The sequence below is a fragment of the Haemaphysalis longicornis genome, unplaced genomic scaffold (genome assembly GCF_048455015.1).
Source record: "Haemaphysalis longicornis isolate Haplotype H1 unplaced genomic scaffold, Haemaphysalis longicornis Haplotype H1 scaffold_6, whole genome shotgun sequence".
Classification (NCBI taxonomy): domain Eukaryota; kingdom Metazoa; phylum Arthropoda; class Arachnida; order Ixodida; family Ixodidae; genus Haemaphysalis; species Haemaphysalis longicornis.
Window position 1 is genome coordinate 48,935,051 of NW_027526407.1, and position 18,354 is coordinate 48,953,404.

At 45.8% G+C, this 18,354-nt stretch overlaps 1 protein-coding gene across 1 annotated transcript; it reads left to right on the forward strand.

The window, feature by feature from the left end:
- The first annotated feature begins 5,288 nt into the window (after positions 1 to 5,288).
- Positions 5,289 to 16,648, forward strand: LOC144142602 (leucine-rich repeat-containing protein 57). Its single transcript, XM_077674236.1, has 5 exons — positions 5,289 to 5,524; positions 5,680 to 5,815; positions 8,057 to 8,325; positions 10,100 to 10,285; positions 15,043 to 16,648. The coding sequence occupies exons 1-5, from the start codon at positions 5,444 to 5,446 to the stop codon at positions 15,082 to 15,084; spliced, it is 714 nt and encodes a 237-aa protein (XP_077530362.1). The 5' UTR covers positions 5,289 to 5,443; the 3' UTR covers positions 15,085 to 16,648.
- The last annotated feature ends 1,706 nt before the right edge of the window (positions 16,649 to 18,354 follow it).

The window sequence follows — 18,354 nt, forward strand, 5'->3', positions numbered from 1 at the left end:
ACAACAATTAGTGCTTAACCCTGCAAGAAAAAGCCAGAGAGCAGAAACCCAGCCCTTTCAGCCCTAGCAGTGTCAATTGATGCCAGCACATAAAAGAAGTCCCTCTAGTTTATAGAGAATGCAACCAAAACTGTTAGTTTTCTTGGGGATCATCCTCAAAAAGTGACTTTTGAGATAGTCATCGCCGCTGTTGAGTTTTAGCGGAGTTGAACGCTACAAAGAAAAAGCTCGGGTGAATACAAAATTACGACGTTGAGGCTTAAAAAAACGAGAGGTCCTAGTTTTATCCCCAAGCTTCTAAATCTAAAACATGTACACTAAGAAGCTCATTTTTCGTTTGTGAGCTCATGCAGTTATAAAAATTAGAAAACCAGGCAAAAATACTTTCCTACTCAACATTTTTAATGGCCAGATGCCTTAATTTATTGCCTCATTATTAAACCAGTTAATACTTGCACTACCATCTCCAGTTTTACGTTTTTGGGCTTATGGGAGCCCTAAAATTTAGCAGCACACAGAAAACATTTTTTTTTACTTGAAACAAAAAATCGGGGCTGAAAGGGCTAGCTGCACATCATGCGCAGTCAAGACAACATTACCTGGGCCGATGGAAAGAATAACGAAAAAAGTAAGGTGAGAAATAGCCAAGTCATTCGCATAGTACCGTCAAATATTGATAATTGTACCCTACCCTCTATAGACTAAGTCAGCCTTAAAGGGACCCTGCAACACTTACCATCGACTACTCGGAATGTATTTTGGGGTATAACCTATTGTCCCAGCAATCTCCTCCCGCAAGGATTATGAAAATCCGTTCACTATCACTGAAACTACACGCGATGAAAAATCGCGCATAAATGTTCCCTCTCAACTCAACCGCGGACAACGTGACGAAAGCTGCGCACTCTCTCCCGGAGAGGGGGGCGGCACGCGGAGTTCTGTACAGCAGCCTTCGATATGTCACAGGCCGGGGAGTTTCGTTTTTTTCCCCGCAATGTGGACGGGTCTATTTCCGGTCTGGTGCAACGAAAAAGCAGGCAATGGTGGCCTGCTCGCAAGCAAGCGCTCAGGCTGGTAGGGCGTTTTTGGAGCAATAAAGGTTTGTTGTCGAGTGGGCTCGTTGAAAGTGGAATATTTAGTTCGTCACTCAAACTCCACGCGCACTGAAAACAAAAGAAACACCAAAAGCATGCGGGCAGGTTCAGACATAGAAGAGGTTCATACACAGCGCCGACGACGGCGGATCGTCACAGGAAATGCCAGAATTTAGCCGCGAAGTTGACCAGCGATAGCCAATAGGACAGCCAGGACAGCCATGGCCTGATTGACGTCGCAGAGGCCATGCCAGGGGTGCATAATAAGGAGAATTGAAGAGAGAGCGGTTGGTTTTTCCGCGTCTTTCATGGCGATTTGCGCGCTTACCGCTTCACGTGCACGTGTAATATTTGGCTTGGGTGTTTCTGGAAGTCTAATCTAAACGACGTGCAGGTTTACTTGCACTGCATGAAGTGTGTTGCAGGGTCCCTTTAAAGGGGCCGTGAAAAAAATGCAAGTTTGGTTCATTCAAAAGACTGCCTCGTTAGAATCACGCTGAGGGCACTTGCAACGTAAACTTTGCTCAAATAAGCTATATAATTAGGAAAAAAAGAGAATGGCCATACGACTCACTAGCTCATTTACTGCAACAGAAACTATGATGTCATACCAGCCCACTCTGCGATTGGCGAAGGCCGGCAAAAGCAAACGAAAATTAGGCAGAGCTTATAAGCTTGCTGAACGAGCTATTTGCACTTAAATTTATTGCACATTCTTTTTATATCAGTAAGAATGGTGGGACAAACAGTGTTAGTTACGAAAGCACACGTAAACACAGAAGTACCAATGCGTACTGCTATTGGTACTGCACGCACTATGCTTCGTTCTTCACATGCACAGCACTGCGGGGCTTTGGGGTTGTCTCTGATGACACTGGCTGACTGGCGCAAGCGACGGTGTCTTACGCGACCATATTTGTTGAGCGAGCACTATGTTTCACGAAACGATTATTTTCTCCATCAACAAAAACAAGCCAGGTTTAGATACGGTCACAAACAAACCAAAGACAGAAAACGGCTTGCCGCGTGCGGTGTGGTGGCGCCATCTAGGTTGACTAACAGTAAACAAGTCTCCGCTCCACACCAAGGTTAGCAGAAAGACCTGTTCTTATGATGTCATTGCAAACGTCGTTCGAACACGTTTTGGCGCGAGAATCAAAATTTTAGCTTAAATTGATTAATTGCGCAGTGAATAAAGCCTCGTTTGCTTCTGGACAAGCGCTGGGGGCCCTATAAAACACAAAATCTTTTCAATAAAACAAACTTCTTTATTTTGTCTGCATGGCTCCTTTAAGAGACCTCTAAATTTGCTCGAGTTACGTGACCAAATTGCACATAAGTAATGAGAGTTGCTTGCATCAGGTGCATATTTAGCTCATGTGTTCACTCACCTTCAACAATCCCTTCTGTCCTAGCATTCAACCTGTCTGGGAGGAATATCCACCAACTAACACAAACGACTCATTCTTTCAAATGCCACCAGTGTTACCCTTGGTGTGCACTTGGAGAGCTGCTCCACCTTAGCCAGTGCAGCTGCAAGGCATGCTGGGTGGAAATCCAGAGGGACTGGTGTCGCCGCCGGAAATGAGACAACGCTTACCTTGCCTTGGCCAGGCTCCCCAGCCAACACTTTTTTGAATACCTCCGCTGTGTGTGCATAGCAAGCTGGTTCCGCACTTAGATCTCCATTCATCCACTGCATTTGAAAAAAGAAAAAGACAACGATAAATACATTTCATATTGAACACCCTGGAGCCTTACCTCGGTGGTGGGGTGCACTATAGCAGAAGGCTGTGTGCGGGACTCAAATTTACTCAGAGCATTTACAATTCCTACCCACGGAAAATACAACCGCCGCCTGTCCGAGGTTGAGTCAATTAATGAAGCACGCACGCACGGCAAGAGATGTCTTGCCTAAGACACAATTTAGCAGTGAGCAAGGCATAATGTAAGTAACTTATGTTAGTTACCGTGCTGCCATTTTAACATGCAAGTTTCACAAAAGCCCTTTAGAACTTTTTTTTTCTTCTCGGCTGCAGTATAAAAGGATAGGGGGGACAACGTGTGAACCACTTCACTATAACGCTGCAACCACTTATGACAGCTTACCAGGTTAGTGCAGTTCTGTATTTCGCCTGATGTGGCCACTTGTACACTTGTGGCACAGCCCTGGCCTACTGCGAGTCTTGCACGAACATAAAAACACAAGAAATGCAGGTGTCCTCTCGTGAATCTCAGGAGGTAGCTTTGGCCAACTTGACGTCACTGAGTGTCAAGAGTTGTGTGATTATAGGGACCGGGCGGCCGTTGTATGGCACCACCATCGCTTCAGCGAATAGCGCCGCCCGTGGCGAACCGCTGTCAGTGGAATGCTGGTGGCGGTCAGCGCACTGTAGTTGTGTATGACTTTCTGTCGTTCTGCTGCGGTGCGCCTTGCAAAGTGTAGATAACCAAAAAGACTTTTTCCAGATTGGTAAATCTTGAAGGTAAAGGTGACCTTTACGAGACACGCCATGTGTGTGATTTAGGCCCACACTCAGTGATTACAAATAGCAGACGACGCTCAATGTGCTAAGCTGGAATTGCAAGTCTGTTCCTTCGTGCAAATTTTTCATGTATGCATGCAGTTTGTAGTATCGAGGAATATATTGCAGCTCAACTCAGTGCTCCTACAAAGCCAGTGTGTGCAGCTGATCCAGGAATGCTGCAGCGCTGGCCTTTGGCAGTTGATGACGAAACGGCGTCGTGCACAAACGAAAGACAAAGTTGGGGGGTACATTCTAAGATTTACATCAAAAATAAAAATTGCGATGGACGATGCTCCGTCATTTCATTAACTTTGGTAGAAACGTGTTTAATTTTACAGATATACATTTACTGCAGTCATGGGGAATCGTTTACGAAATAAATACAGCATGATAGTAGAACGTTATTGCTTGTCGTGGAAAAGCATTGCTTTACAAGAGTTGCAATGGTTGCTGGCTAGTTCGTTAATGGCTTTTAAAATAAACAATACCTCCGTGAATGAAGGACAAGAGACAGGAGGGTGCCAAAAACCTGCCCTCAGTTTCACAACTGAATGCTGCGGTCGAGGTTTACAAGCTGCCACCTACGTCTGAAAAATCATGCACCCCTCCGTCTAGCGATCGACGATGATGGTTTATCGTAAAGCATTCTCGTGTGGGTTTCCTTGGTTGCCTTCTGGATTTAAACTTTGACTAGTTGAGCTTTGAATTTGAGCAGCACGCAGTTTGGTCTTTTATATTTCGCACGAAGAAAGCTTCGCGTTCAACCATCGTCGTCGTTAGACGGAGGGCTGGATGATTTTGATGTTTAATTTTGCACTTCCATGCACCCCTCTCCCAATCATAACTGCTTCCAGCGCGTCGGAGATGCGTCTGTGCTGGAGGAATGTCCATGGCCTCTAACTAAATAAAGAAACCTTGCACTTCTAAGAAAAAAAACTTGCCGCGCATCACGCAGCACTTGTGTGCCTGAAAGGTTAGCTCAAAACAAAGATGCTGTCGTGTGTCGTAAGCACGAACATTACTTACTGCCAAATTGTTCTTCAGTTTTCTTTTCAGGAGGAGTCGAAAGATCGTAAACTTGTATATAAATGTGAATGCGAATGCCTTACCACGGCGCAGCAGTCTCAGACGTGGGAAGGTTGTAGCAGGTGGCCTTAGTATGCTGGCTCTAGTAGGCCAGAATATCAGACAAGGCTACCTGCAGATGGTCTTTCGTGAAGCGTTCGTCTGAGTAACAGCATAGCCTAGTTTCTCGATCGCCGATACTGCTCAGAGCATAACTCGCTCAATCGCAACACGTCCTCAAAGAAGCATTAGCGTGGCGCCAAGGTCTTGAGAATACAAAACCGGTAAAATGTAGAGGCAAAATCCTTAAAAAACCATTTCTACGCGCACAGAGGGAGCAGACGCTACGAACAAAAACGCAACAGCGGCGCGCCATTTTGTTCACGGCGATTGCAATGATTTTGCTTCGGGTACGCATACAATTCGCAGTGTCATAGCCTCTTTTGTACTCTCTATACTAAGGTACCCAAGCCATTTTCCTAGAACGTTCATTCAAATTACAAAGCTGGGCTTATGACAAATGGCTAGTTTGACCTTGAATAAAAGACATTAGTTTCGGTTTTATGTTTACGACTTGTACATTGGCTTGTTTTGGCCAGTGGATTCGTTTCTGACATGCTGCCGATAACAGCAGCTAGCGCAGGCAGACCCGTCGGTGCAATAAAGTAACAGGAAACCGCCTTATTTTTTTAAATCGCTCGATGCTTTCGAGTACAGACGAATAGATAAGGCGGTTCGTCCTCTCCGTTGAATCAGATGGGCAATTCGATCAAACCACACATCCAAAACGCCGGCAAGACGGGCGTCTGCACCTTACCCAACAGCAATCTAAAGGAGGTGAGACTTTCGTCGCGCGGAGTTTTCAGGCAGTAGAAGGGTCACAACGGTTCTGTAAACGCTTGACGCAGACTGCAAGCTGTTGTAATACCGACGCTCGTAGCGGTCCGAGCGTTGCATGGCATGGTTTCCTTTATTTTTCGTCTGCCACGCAGTTCCCGAGGGAGCTGTATTTGATCGAGGGCATTCTGCGGACCCTAGACCTTTCGGGAAACAAGCTCACATCGATCCCGCCTGCAATAAGCAAGTTCGAGCATCTGAAACACCTGACGCTCACGAATAACCGCATCGGTGAGTGTTGGCGACTCTAATCGTTCTCTTTGGGCCGTGTCACTTGAATGCCACGGCCATGTCGACAGACGATCACCTGAACGTAATAGGATTTGTTCGGGCTGCGCCTTTGAGGTACGCGGCACGAGAGTCGCTCCGAGGCTTTTTCCTCGCTCGCTACACCTAGGTATCGAATTAAATAAACTTATTACGGTTCAGGCTCACACTCGGACGTTGAACTATTTGCGAAAAAAAAAAAAAAAAAATGTCCCCAGGCGTTTTTGCATGAAAAGCAAGTCGAAACTACTCTCATCTGGAAAATGCACGTACTTGTATGTCATCTCATAATTCATCCCTTGGTCACAAATGACGTTTGGACAAAGCAGGTGCAATCTGAATTAACTTTCTAGTGGCTGTGCCAGTTTTGCTGTCTCAACGCGGTTTAATTTTTTTTTTTCTACTATTCACCACTTTGACTCAGCAGCAGTTTTGTGCTGTTTACCACTTCGACTCAGTAGCAGAACGCAGAGCTAAAGCTGTGACCTTGGATTCATTGTACCATTCCTGCATGTACAGGGAGGTAAACTGTAAACTTAGTAAACTGCGCACTTCTTTGAGAGTGTGGCCTACATATATGGGAAAAGCTTGATCAAGAAGCGACGCCGGTCGTTTATTTTGAGGCGCCTTTTCACGCTGCATCGCCACTGAGCAGGATGATCGTTGAAGGGCATCATGCTAGCTGCAATCAACCAGCTGCACGCTTGGCTCCCAAATGTAGTAGATGACAGGATGCTCAGTGGCGACAGAGCATAAAAAGACGCCCCAAAATAAATGACCGGCATCGCTTCTTTATCAAGCATTGCCCGTAACAGTAGGCCACTCTCTAACGCTCTGAAAGAACTACGCATGCGCGCAGTTTACTGACGGTGCGGCACGCATCGGAGGCTGTGAGCTCCGTTGTTCGTATTTCTTTTAATCCCCCCTGTACACATAAAGCAGCTGTAAAGCATTGCATATATCCGTACTTCAGAGTTAGCTGGCCAGTTTAGCGGAAATACCCATAGTGGAGTAAGTTTTTGTGTAGGGAAAATTTCACATCCTCCGGAAATTCAGCTGCACGACTATGACAGAAAGCTGTAAAGCTCTCGGAAACTTCACAGTTGAAGAAAAATTTGTCCCAATCCAGCTTTCTGCTGCAGCCGTATGCCTGCATTTCAGCCGCATGTCGAATTTTCCCTTTGACGTATTTCAGTGGGCACATAAATTAGTGGGGCAACATTACCAGCCAATTTATTTTTATTAATTATTAAGTGCAGAGCACTTTAGGGGCTCACCTTGTCGTCGTAGCTCGCTCACTGCACCCAAGAATTGCCACATGGCTTTCCGTCGTAGCGACTGTCGTCGTGGCGTAACCCAGAGGCTTCGAAAGCCAAGTGGTTCATATAGTCATAAGCGTTCAAAACTCGTGAACCACTGGTACTTGTCATACATCTTCCTGTTGTTTAGCGCAAAGAAAACTGCAGGTACGTTGAGGCAAAATATATGTAATTAACTGGCAGCGCCCACATTCATTTAGTTAGGAATGCTCGTTGGGTTGGTTTTTACGATAGTAAGCGAAAAAAAAGTGGCCGTGCAATGCCGGCACGTGCGGGAGAAAAAGCAAGCACAGAAAGAACAGAACTTCCGCTAGCGCAGTTTCAGGTGGGACGCACGAGCACTGCGAAGGCGGGAAATTCGAATTGCATTGGGTGGAAGCAGCGAGCGGATAACAGTACTGCAGCCCATTATGGCAAATCACTGCTCTGCACTTCCGACAGCTTTCACATTGAGTGGAATGGCTTCAGGTAATTTTTTGTAGGTACTGCAGTCTTTCACGAGACTTTCGCAGGAAGGGTGCAGGTACTAAATACTTGTGTACAAAACAAGGCAAAGCAAACAATAGGACGAAGGAATTTAGGCTCGTTTCTTGGTGCTAAATAGGAATTGATTTGATTGTGGTGTTTAACGAGCCAAAGTTGCACCTAGGCTATGAGGTGCGCCATGGTGGAGGGCTCCGGATTAATTTGGACCACCTGGGGATCTTTAATGCGCGCTGAAATCTCGACATGCAGGCGTTTTCGCTTTTTGCCTCCGTCAAAAAAGTAGCCGCCGCGGCCAGGAATCGAACCTGTGTCCTTGGTCTCAGCAGCACAACGCTGTAGCTAAGGAGGGTTATCAAAGTTGCCATGCAATAATCCACACCTATTTGTCACCTCTGCACAGCGTCCTTGCCCGACAGCCTGTGCAAGTTGAAGAAGCTCGAAACCCTGAACCTCGGAAGCAACCACCTGGCGAGGCTGCCCGAAACGCTGTCCCAACTGAACAACCTCCGCAATGTCAACCTCAGTGACAACCGGCTGGCCGCGTTCCCCACCTGCTTCTGCGGCCTCAAGCAGCTCGACGTCTTGGACCTATCGCGCAACCGGATATCCGAGGTGCCGGACTCTGTTGGCGACCTGCAGGCCACCGAGCTTAACCTGAACCAAAACCAGGTTTGTGTGTCCCCCTTGCCGTGCCAGTCTCGGTAGTGGCGTCGTGTTCGCACTTAATATTTAAACCAGTAAAAAATGTGTTATAACCCCTGATCACTGTTGTAAAGCACTTTATCTTACCCCATTTAACCCGCTTTCCCCAACAGGCCTAGCTTTTGCTCCAATAAAGGCTTTTCTCTTTCTCTCTCTCTTACGTGCTTTGCACGAGTTCAGTTAACTAAATAGTATGTACATCTGAGTACGTTCTATGCATACATGCGTTCTTGATTGTAGGGTTTAACGCACCGACGCAACGAAGGCAATGAGGCGCGCCGTAGTGGAGGGCTCCAGATTAATTTTTACCACCTGGGGATCTTAAACGTGCGCCGAAATCTCGTACACACGGGTGTTTTTGCTTTTCGCCTCCATCAGAAAAGCGGCCGCCACAGCGGGTTCTCATTCATTGGTTCAGACATAGATGAAGTGGAATGTTGTAGGCACATATGAAACTAGTGGGGGATGGGGAAGTGAAAATTCCACAAACAAAATGGTAGTATGGTACCACAAGTTGAGAGAGCTCATTTGGGGGGGAGTTGGCACGAGTACATTTTAAGCATAAAGTACATGTTGAATGAGTAGTGATAAGGAAGTACTCAGGTATGAGATCATGTACACACCAGTTTATACGAGCTGATTATCGCACTCACATTTTAGACATATACTTATTCAGCACCATACTCACACACGTTTGAGTACAAATAACTGCTTATAAGTGTACTCATGAATGCACTTGTTAGCGAATATGGCAATTACTGTAACTGGGTCGTGAAAGCAGATGCATGTCAAAGCATGTAATGATGTTGGAGAAAAAAAAAAACAAGAAAACTAAGCAAGTTACGATTGTAACTGCCTATCTGCAATGTGTAGCATGTGTAAAAAAGTTTGCAGTGTCATTCACGTTTGCCTCAAAAATGAAAACGCTTTCAAACTGCCTCACGCTGGTCAGATTCGGCTGCTGTAAGCAGCAACGTGGCAAAGCGCCATTGCGACAAGCGGCTTATTTTCCCACCGAACGCGACAAAGTTGACAGCGCTAAGCTTGCGCATTGTTATGTGCGACAAACTGTTATATGTGGTACCGTTTAACAGCGAGTTTGACAGTCTGCTGTAAGGCACCCTGTACCTTACATAGACCTTTAAAGGAGCCATGAAGACAAAATACAAGTTGGGTTTATTAGAAAGACTGCTTAGTCACGATAACAATGATAAAAATATCATCGGAATCTCGAACAAATAACGGAGATATTAAAGAAAACGTGTGAAGCAGTTGCGACCCCCTAGCCAATTTCCCGCAACTTTTCTATGACGTCACAGAACCTTGTTTGTGCGATTGGCGGCCGCCTAACTGACCTGTCGCGACAACACATGACTGGGCGTCTGCAATGGGGCCTCTAGTTTCATTTGATCGCGTCACTTGAAGGATAACGTGCAGTTAACGCACTGAAAATTATGTTTTATTGTTGGCCCGTATGACGTCATTCTTGCTCATAACATGTCACTGTGGCACAAAATTTGAAAGTTTTTAAATGCTTCTTGCTTTTTTTTGTTAAGAAAACATCTTTTGTGGCCGTAATGGAGCTGAGTGAGATACTGAATCCTAGTTCTTTCAAATTAAACGAAGTTGTATTTTCTCTTCATGGCTCCTTTAAGCTTTCTTCTTTCCACTGCAAGCAAACAAAGCATTGAAGGGGCGCCTTGAACTGTGGAAGTCGCTCTGCCCTCCCGACCTCGTGCAGATCTCGCTGCTGTCTGCAAGCATCGCCACCTGCCCCAAGCTCAAGGTTCTGCGACTGGAGGAGAACTGCCTGCAGATCGGCTCCATCCCTACCCAGCTACTGAGCAGCTCCAACGTCTCCCTCCTGGCGGTCGAGGGGAACCTGTTCGAGCTCAAGGACCTGCAGGAGAAGGCGGGCTACGAGGAGGTGCGTGCGTTCCCTTTCTACTAAAAATTATAAATCCCAGCTACCTCTATTTGCGGTAAAGGCTAATTTCAGCTGTTCCACAGTGCTATGGAGGGCCTCAACTCGGGCGGCCAGCCATCTCAGCCGCTGAAACCCCCCAATTTCAGGTCTCACGGGCGTGGCGGGTTTCGCAAAAACAGTCCCGCATCCACGTGAAATGCAGCCATGCTACGGCTGCAATACAACCCGACACTGCCGCTTGTCAAATTATTTTAATGCGGTAGCGTTTTCAGGGCTCTTGGGAATTTCATCTCCGTCCGTAGTGCATTATTTCACTCTGCCACGGTACTCCACTTGGGGGAAGGCTTTTGCACGAAATAACGAATTGGGGCCAGAAATTTTGGGCACAACTGACTCTTGTCTTGTACTTTTTTTCTTTAAACGAAGATTCTATGGCTAGGATGTCCAATATTTTATGGCTTTGCATGTGCAGACAAACGCATTGTGGAAAAGTCAGCTTACAGAGACCGAGCTTATCGCCAAAGCAGACACATATCGTTGCTCACATTGGAGATGTGTCACCGTAAATGTGTGACATAGTGCGTGATGTAGTGAGGGCCTGATAACTGCAGGTGGCATAGGAGAATAAACGTCCCTGTGTGTGTGCTATTGGACTGCAGTCACGGCCAAACTCGCAAGCCGTTCAACGTTCAAAACGCGATTTGGACCTCTAGCTTGCACGTCTCACCACTCGGACGTGCATTTTAAATGAATTAGTTGTCATTAATGGGTTCCATTTTCAAGATCAGAGCAGGCATCTTCATCTCTTTGCTCTACATGTGACACCCGAGAAGACATCCATCATGTCATTGCATGTGTTCAAAGTACGTCATGCAGAGGCAGAAACTCGTGTTAGTATTAGCTTTATGCAGGCCGCTTGGTGCGGGATTTGAGTTGAGGGCTGTTTTGGGTCCTTTGTCAGATCCCAGTCAGGCTGCACGTGCAACCAAAGCTCTCGTTTTTTTTTTCTTTTTTTGAGCTCAATACTAGACAGAGTTCTGCAAAAAACTTCTTTCTCTCTGTGACTAAAAAATTTGTGCGCATCATCCGACATCTTTTCATTTTCAGTTTTTTTTTTTTCGATTTTTCACCCCGCATCATCTGGTGTAGCCAGCAGCGGCTTGGCTTGTTGCTGCTTTCCATTAAATTTAATCTCTGTCTTTCTTTCTAGAGTCAAAATAAAACTGTCTGTCTCTCTTGGGGATGACAGCTGTCAGTGCTCTAAAGAAGTAGAAATAAAATAAATAAAATTGCCTACATTCTCTGTGCTAAAAGGCTGTGTCTAGTGTTCCGTCTAGACAGAATGATAGCAAGTGCTAAAGTTCCGTTCAGATGGAAGAAAGTGCTGCGGGTAGCCTTCCGTCCAGACGGAATCCAAATGAGAGCTTAGCGTTCGGTCCTGAAATGAAAGCAGGCTGGTTAGACTCTATTTCTCATCTTGGGACTTGGTGTAGACGTATCGCCCAGAGTGTCGGAACCATAGAGTTTCATACTAATATACACTAGAGGGAAATGTGGCGCCACCGTCTAGGGGAGCTGCGCTTCGGCGAGCGTGCCGTCATGTACCGGGCAGGCACGTTCCACTTGTCCTTGGCATGGCTCACGAACAGGCTGAAAAGTTGGCTTTGGCTGCAAAAATGCAACAATATTACTGCAGAAAATTAATCGAATTTGTTCTGTTATTAAAAAATAAAAGCTCCATAAAGATTGATTTGCCAGGGATTATTTAGAAGCTTCATGGAAGATGAACAGAAAAACAATGTTACGCCTTTTGGCTTCAAGACGAAAAAGAAGCCATGTGGCTAACCAAGCCAAGGAGGCGAGGAACGTCGCTAGCTGCAATGGCGCCGCCCACGGCGGCACGCGAATGCAGCGCCAGATTTCCCTCTAGTATATATTAGTATGAAACTCTATGGTCGGAACGAAATGTTTTTCGTTTCGTTTCGTTTTAGTTCAGGAACGAAAAATATGACGTTTCGTAACGGTTCATAACAGTTCGTGTTTGCGCAAAAAAAAAAGAGAACAAAAATTAAAAAGAAAAACAGAAAGCAAAGTTTATTGATTTTTGGTAAAAATTAAAGTGGTTAAAGAGCACTCACAACTGCACACAAAAATTCAACCACTTTTTTAGACACATCTTATGGCACTGAACATGACCTCAGAAGCTGCACGTCCTCAAATGTCATTCACAAGTGCACACAAAAATTGAGGTGCTTCTTCAGACACATCTTACGTCACTGAATATGACCTCAGAAGCAGCACGTCCTCAAGTGTGCTGCAGTCCCAATACGAACCGACGCGTCGCACAAACTTCTTCTGTAGCGTGGAGGAGGGAGGCATTGAACTGATAAATGTAGAACTCAAGCTCATAGCCCAGCACTTCCTATATTATCGCCACCAGGCTGACCCGTGGCCATCCAGTGCCTGGGCTCCCTCCACTTGAGGCCAATGCCACATCCATTTCCATTGATCATGGCTACCGCATCACCGGTTTCCACAAGGAGATGGCGAGCCCGGTGGCTTCACTGCAGATGCTATTTTCATGGGAATACCTGCTTGCCGTAAAGCCGCGAAAGCTGCACTGGGACTTGGTAGCACAGACACTGTCACCGCCCCTGTACCGCCAGCCTCCGGCCCCTCAGGGTGGAGACGGTGTGCTTAAACGGGTTAAGCAACCGCCCATTCCCACCAGCACTAAGGACTTATTTCGATTCCACGTGGCAGTGTTGCCAGTCATGGCCCATCAGCAGGAGTCAGGCTTTTTCCTTTCCTCAGGAGCAGAGAGCCTCCTATGTGGAAAGCGGGAGACCCCTGAACACGTTTTCTGAAACTGCAACACGGCCGTTTATTTCTTGGATGAGATCCCTGCGTGTTTCCGCACCTCGTGAAATGTCACCTGGCCGAGCCTAAAGTTTCTGTGCGTGGAAGCAGACCACTCCGTCATCCATGACTGCGTCCTCGCCATAGGCCTCCACTCCCTCTGGAAAGCCAGGGTAGAGGCAGTGGAGCGTGCCCTCCACCCACAGCCGGCACTTGTACGGAAAGTGGAGTGGATAGTCAGCACTTTCGGGACACCAGGCCCGAACCCAGAACTGCGACAAACGCTTGCCCGGGGCAGTCATGCACTGAAGCGCTATAAGACAAACGAGGAGGAGTGCACACAGAGAAACTTCTAAACGGACTTGTTGTTGGGCAAGTTGGTGCATATTCTCAAACAGGGTAAACTGCACTAAGGAAGACCCCACACAGAGAGAAGGTACGCAAGGACAGGCACAATTCTGTCCTTGTGTACCTTCACAAGGACAGTATTGCGCCTGTCCTTGTGTATTTTTAATTTTTTTGGTGGCCGTGCCTAACCTTCGTGTGCTTAACAATTCACGCAGCGAGGGCAGTCGGTCTTGATTTTTACTCCACTGGCCGAACCGCTACCGCTCACTGAAACCAAGGCCGATGTAGCCATTGGTTGAATTACCTCTGATCATCTGTAATTAGTGATAGTGATTAATAATTACCAGTGATTCTGGCTAGTCAGTGAGCGGAAGCGGTTTGGAAGGCTTGGTAAAAATTTGCAAGAAAGGCTCTTCTCACCGCGAGTTGCATTTTTTCTGGACGGAACTTCAGTGGGCGGACAGAACTCCAGGCTGCCACCTTCACAATATTTCAGCGAGAGCAGTCGTTCTCGACTTTTACCCAGCCGGCCAAACTGCTCCCGCTCACTGACTATGGCCAGAGTCACTGGTAATTATTAATCACTGTCAAGTTAATAATTACAGATGATTGGACGTGACTCTACCAATGGCTACATCAGCCTTGGCTTCAGTGAGCGGTATCGGTTTGGCTGGTGGTAAAAATCAAGACTGATTGCCCTCGCCGCGTGAATTGTAAAGTGGGCATGAAGTATAGCCATTGCAAAATGCTAGGCACGGCCACCACAAAAATAATAGTAAAAAAAAAAACTGCAGGGAATGAACCAGCCACTACAACATCCTTGAAGTACAGGCGATACCACTACACCAAGTCTCAAGACCCGAAATGGCATTTAATCGACTTGTTTTCATTCTGGAACTCTACACTAGCAACGTTCATTCCGTCTGGATGGAGCGCTAAGCTCTCATTTGGATTCTATCTGGACGGAAAGTTACCCGCAGCACTTCGTTTCATCTAGATAGAACTTAAGCACTTGTTATCTTTCCATTTAGACTGAACTCGGCACTTTTCTCTTTGCATTCTGTCTGGATGGAACTTTAGCGCTTTTCTCTTCGCGTTTCCTCTTGACAGAACTTTAGCACGTGTTATCGTTCCATCTAGACGGAACTCGGCTCTTTTCTCTTCGCATTTCATCTGGATGGAACTTTAGCACTTGTTATCATTCCGTCTAGATGGAACTTTACCACTTGTTATCATCCCGTCTGGACGGGACTTTAGCACTTCTTATCATTTCGTCTGGACGGAACGCTAGACACAGCCGTGCTAAAAAGCTTCACTGGTCATCTACTTTCACGGGGCCATAATGACAAGTTAATTTTTCGGTGTCCCTTTGTCCTTAATTATTTGTAACCTGCACATGTTCTAAAAGACAAAACAATCAATTCGGTAAGTTCAAAAACAGGCTTAGTGAAGCAACTCGGCGCATTGCTGTCACTTCATGCTGTAAAGTCTGAAAAAAAAGCACACTATAGTGTGTACACTACAGCTCTGTCTTGTGTTTTTTCTTGCAGTACATGACACGTTACACCGCCACGAAAAAGAAAATGTTCTGAAAACTGAAACCAAGGACTCTACTTCGGAACGTCGAAAGGGCAAGGAATCGGCGCGGATCTTCGCACGCCTGTTGTAGGTCCCGTCAAAGAGAAGAAGAAGAAGAAGAAACAAACTAATCGGAAATTCCTGTACAGAAAATTGAGCAGCGTCTTCTGCTTGTAGTCACCATAGAAAAGAAAGAGAGCACCTCAAGGAGTGGGGCATGCACGATATATGTAGTCCAGGGGGCGTCACATTGTTACGGCGCAACAGTTGTCGCCGCCTTCAATATGAACCGCCTTACAGCGACTCGCCTATATTTATTACACGCTTGTACTACTGTATATACTTACGCATCCTCGCTGAAACGTTACTGGTCTGTCTGAACTCTAATAGACCTTGTAAATGTGTCGCCTGCAAGATCGTTTTTTTTTTAACTCGCTTTTAGTGAAGCATGCCTTTAATGTTAATGGCAAGGTGCAGCTGCTTTGTTGCCACTTGTTCACCCTAAAGACAAGATTCATAACTTGCCGTTGACAGAAAAAAAAAAAAAAAAGACGCATTTAGACTACTACTTTCTGTTCCTTCAACCAGTTTATTCATTCATTTTGTACCTAGCTTTCGGAATAGGAGGTTTTGATTCTGAATGGCACGTTAGGTGCGGTCTTGATTATTGAATTAGCTGCAAAGCATGGCAGTAATTTACGGCTGTTTACATTTTCCAATTTGTTAATTACCTTTTTGTTTGTCTTAGCGTTTAAGTACGTACTACCGTAAAATAAAAACTGCCTTAAATTGCCTTGTCATGCAAGATTTTAACCGCACCACTACGATGGAAGGAGTCCACTCCAAAAGGCAGTCATGAAAGCTTTGTTGAATGCCAGTACGCAACTGTTTTTGCACTCATGATGGCTGTATTGCATTGAAACTGTGGATTCAAGACAAATGATGTGCCTGTATCCAAGATTATTTTTTTGTGACCATTCCATAGGGTTTGATTTATTTCCAGCACATGGCATGTCAGTCATCACGGACCCCTTGTAGTCTACCGGCACTCTCTAGTAAATGAAGTACATTCATATTGTTGCAAAATGGGCAAGTTTTTGTCAGTGAAATTACACTTAGTCAACACAAAGCTGCTTTTACTTATTACTGCACTATGTGGCTCACTTGGTATGTTAAGTGTTCCATCGGCAAGAATTGTTAGTTGACGAACGCACAATTGTAGGTTGTCCTGCGGTAACCGTTATTGGGCATTCCAGAAGTGTTTCATGTTGAAACATGTATATCAACGTACCATAACTTTTTGCCCGAAGAGAAAAAGTTGGAAGCTTCAAGGCATCTCAGACATGGCCGTAGATGGTATTCGTGTGAAGAAAATGAAGACGTTAATTTACTTAAGTCCACAATTGCCTCGTAAAAGTCATGAGATGACTTAGTCCTGTACGACACTGTTTTTCACTCGTGTAACAGCTCCTGGCTAAAGTTCACAAGATGATGACACCCCTTTACGCAGATGTGTACACAAAGACCGTTCCCCTCTGCATGTTAATCGAGAATAAATATACTTATTTCCGCACAAAATGAGTTTCCGTGTTGCTTTGGTTGGTTGCCTTCAGGCCTCTAGACCACTCCGAAATGTATGCACTGAATGGCCTGCCGTTGCTGCAAAAGAGAGAGGGATACAGTGACATGTTCAGTCTATAAAATTCAACCATACCTAATACAGTAGAGCCCAATAATAGCAAGCCCGTTTTTAACAAACTCCCAGCTATAAAGAACAAACCTTGGTTTCCCATTACCATTTCTATACGTATATTTTATGTTAGTGAAAAATGTTTATAACAAACTGATTTCCATTTCCTGTTGTGTTCGTTATAAGCGGGCTGAACTGTACTTCATGAAAATCTTACATCTCTACAAACATACAACAAAATGAACAGCAAAGCCCTTGTCTTAATTCACCCATAAGTGTCCTGCCGTGACTGAGAAGCATAAGTAGGTAATTTTAAAGCTGGCTTTGCATGTTTACAGAATTTGGCTTTCGTATTTGTACGCCTTAAAGGGACACTGAAGTGAATTAGTCAAGCTCCAATTTTTGCTTGCACTGCGTAGACTGGTTCAAATTAACACACTTGTCATCGTTTATCCGGTTGATAAGTCCGGTTGATAAAATAAGTGATTATTTGACAAAGCGCAAAAGAAGAAAAAATACCATGCGCGGTTTGCAGCGGCCGCACCAACTAAAGGCTGTGACGACGGGAGGAGACGCACCGTGATTGGACGATGTCCAAGGTTAGCATCAAACAAGTTTCGGTTTCGGTTCTCTAAAACAACAGGCTTGACATCCGACGGCATCGTTGGATGGGCATTCTCGATATATCAGTGATCGTCGTACCGCACTTCTGCCATGTTGTTGACTGTAAAATGCATGGCATAAGCCTCCCAGGATGGCTTGGAATCGTAGCAATCACTAGCCGAGGCGTACGCAGTGGATGAGCGCCCTCCGCGTCCCCGCAGACGCGCAAATGCAGACGCACCGTGATTGGACGATGTCCAAGGTTAGCATCAAACAAGTTTCGGTTTCGGTTCTCTAAAACAACAGGCTTGACATCCGACGGCATCGTTGGATGGGCATTCTCGATATATCAGTGATCGTCGTACCGCACTTCTGCCATGTTGTTGACTGTAAAATGCATGGCATAAGCCTCCCAGGATGGCTTGGAATCGTAGCAATCACTAGCCGAGGCGTACGCAGTGGATGAGCGCCCTCCGCGTCCCCGCAGACGCGCAAATGCCATGCACTTTTCCCCCATATTTTGAGCTTGCCTCACCCATCACTTTATCATAAAAAGCGTGTTCGCACCAGGCCAAGGGTCTTGATTCTGGCCTGTGCCCACTGCCCACAGGCAGTCGGTGCTTATGGCAACAGCACGCCAACGAGAACTCGCTAGCACGTCAGTGTCAGCCTGCGCGCGTTCTGTGAACTAGTTCGTGGAGCAGTTTACGTTACGGCCCAAAAATGGTCAACTCAGTATAGAAAACATCAGCCGAAAACGATAAAGTCAACTTATAAAAAAAAAAGAATGTACCCTCGGGGATTCGAACTCATGACTTGCAAAACTGTCGCAATAACATACCATCGCCTCCTGTACTTTACAGGAGGCGATGAACATACCTTGCACTCCAAACCACTCGGCCACGGGTGAGCACTGCTGACCTTGGAAATATAAGGTATATAATGTATAACCGGTTTACACTTTTATTCAGTTTTAGCATTTCAAGCAGAT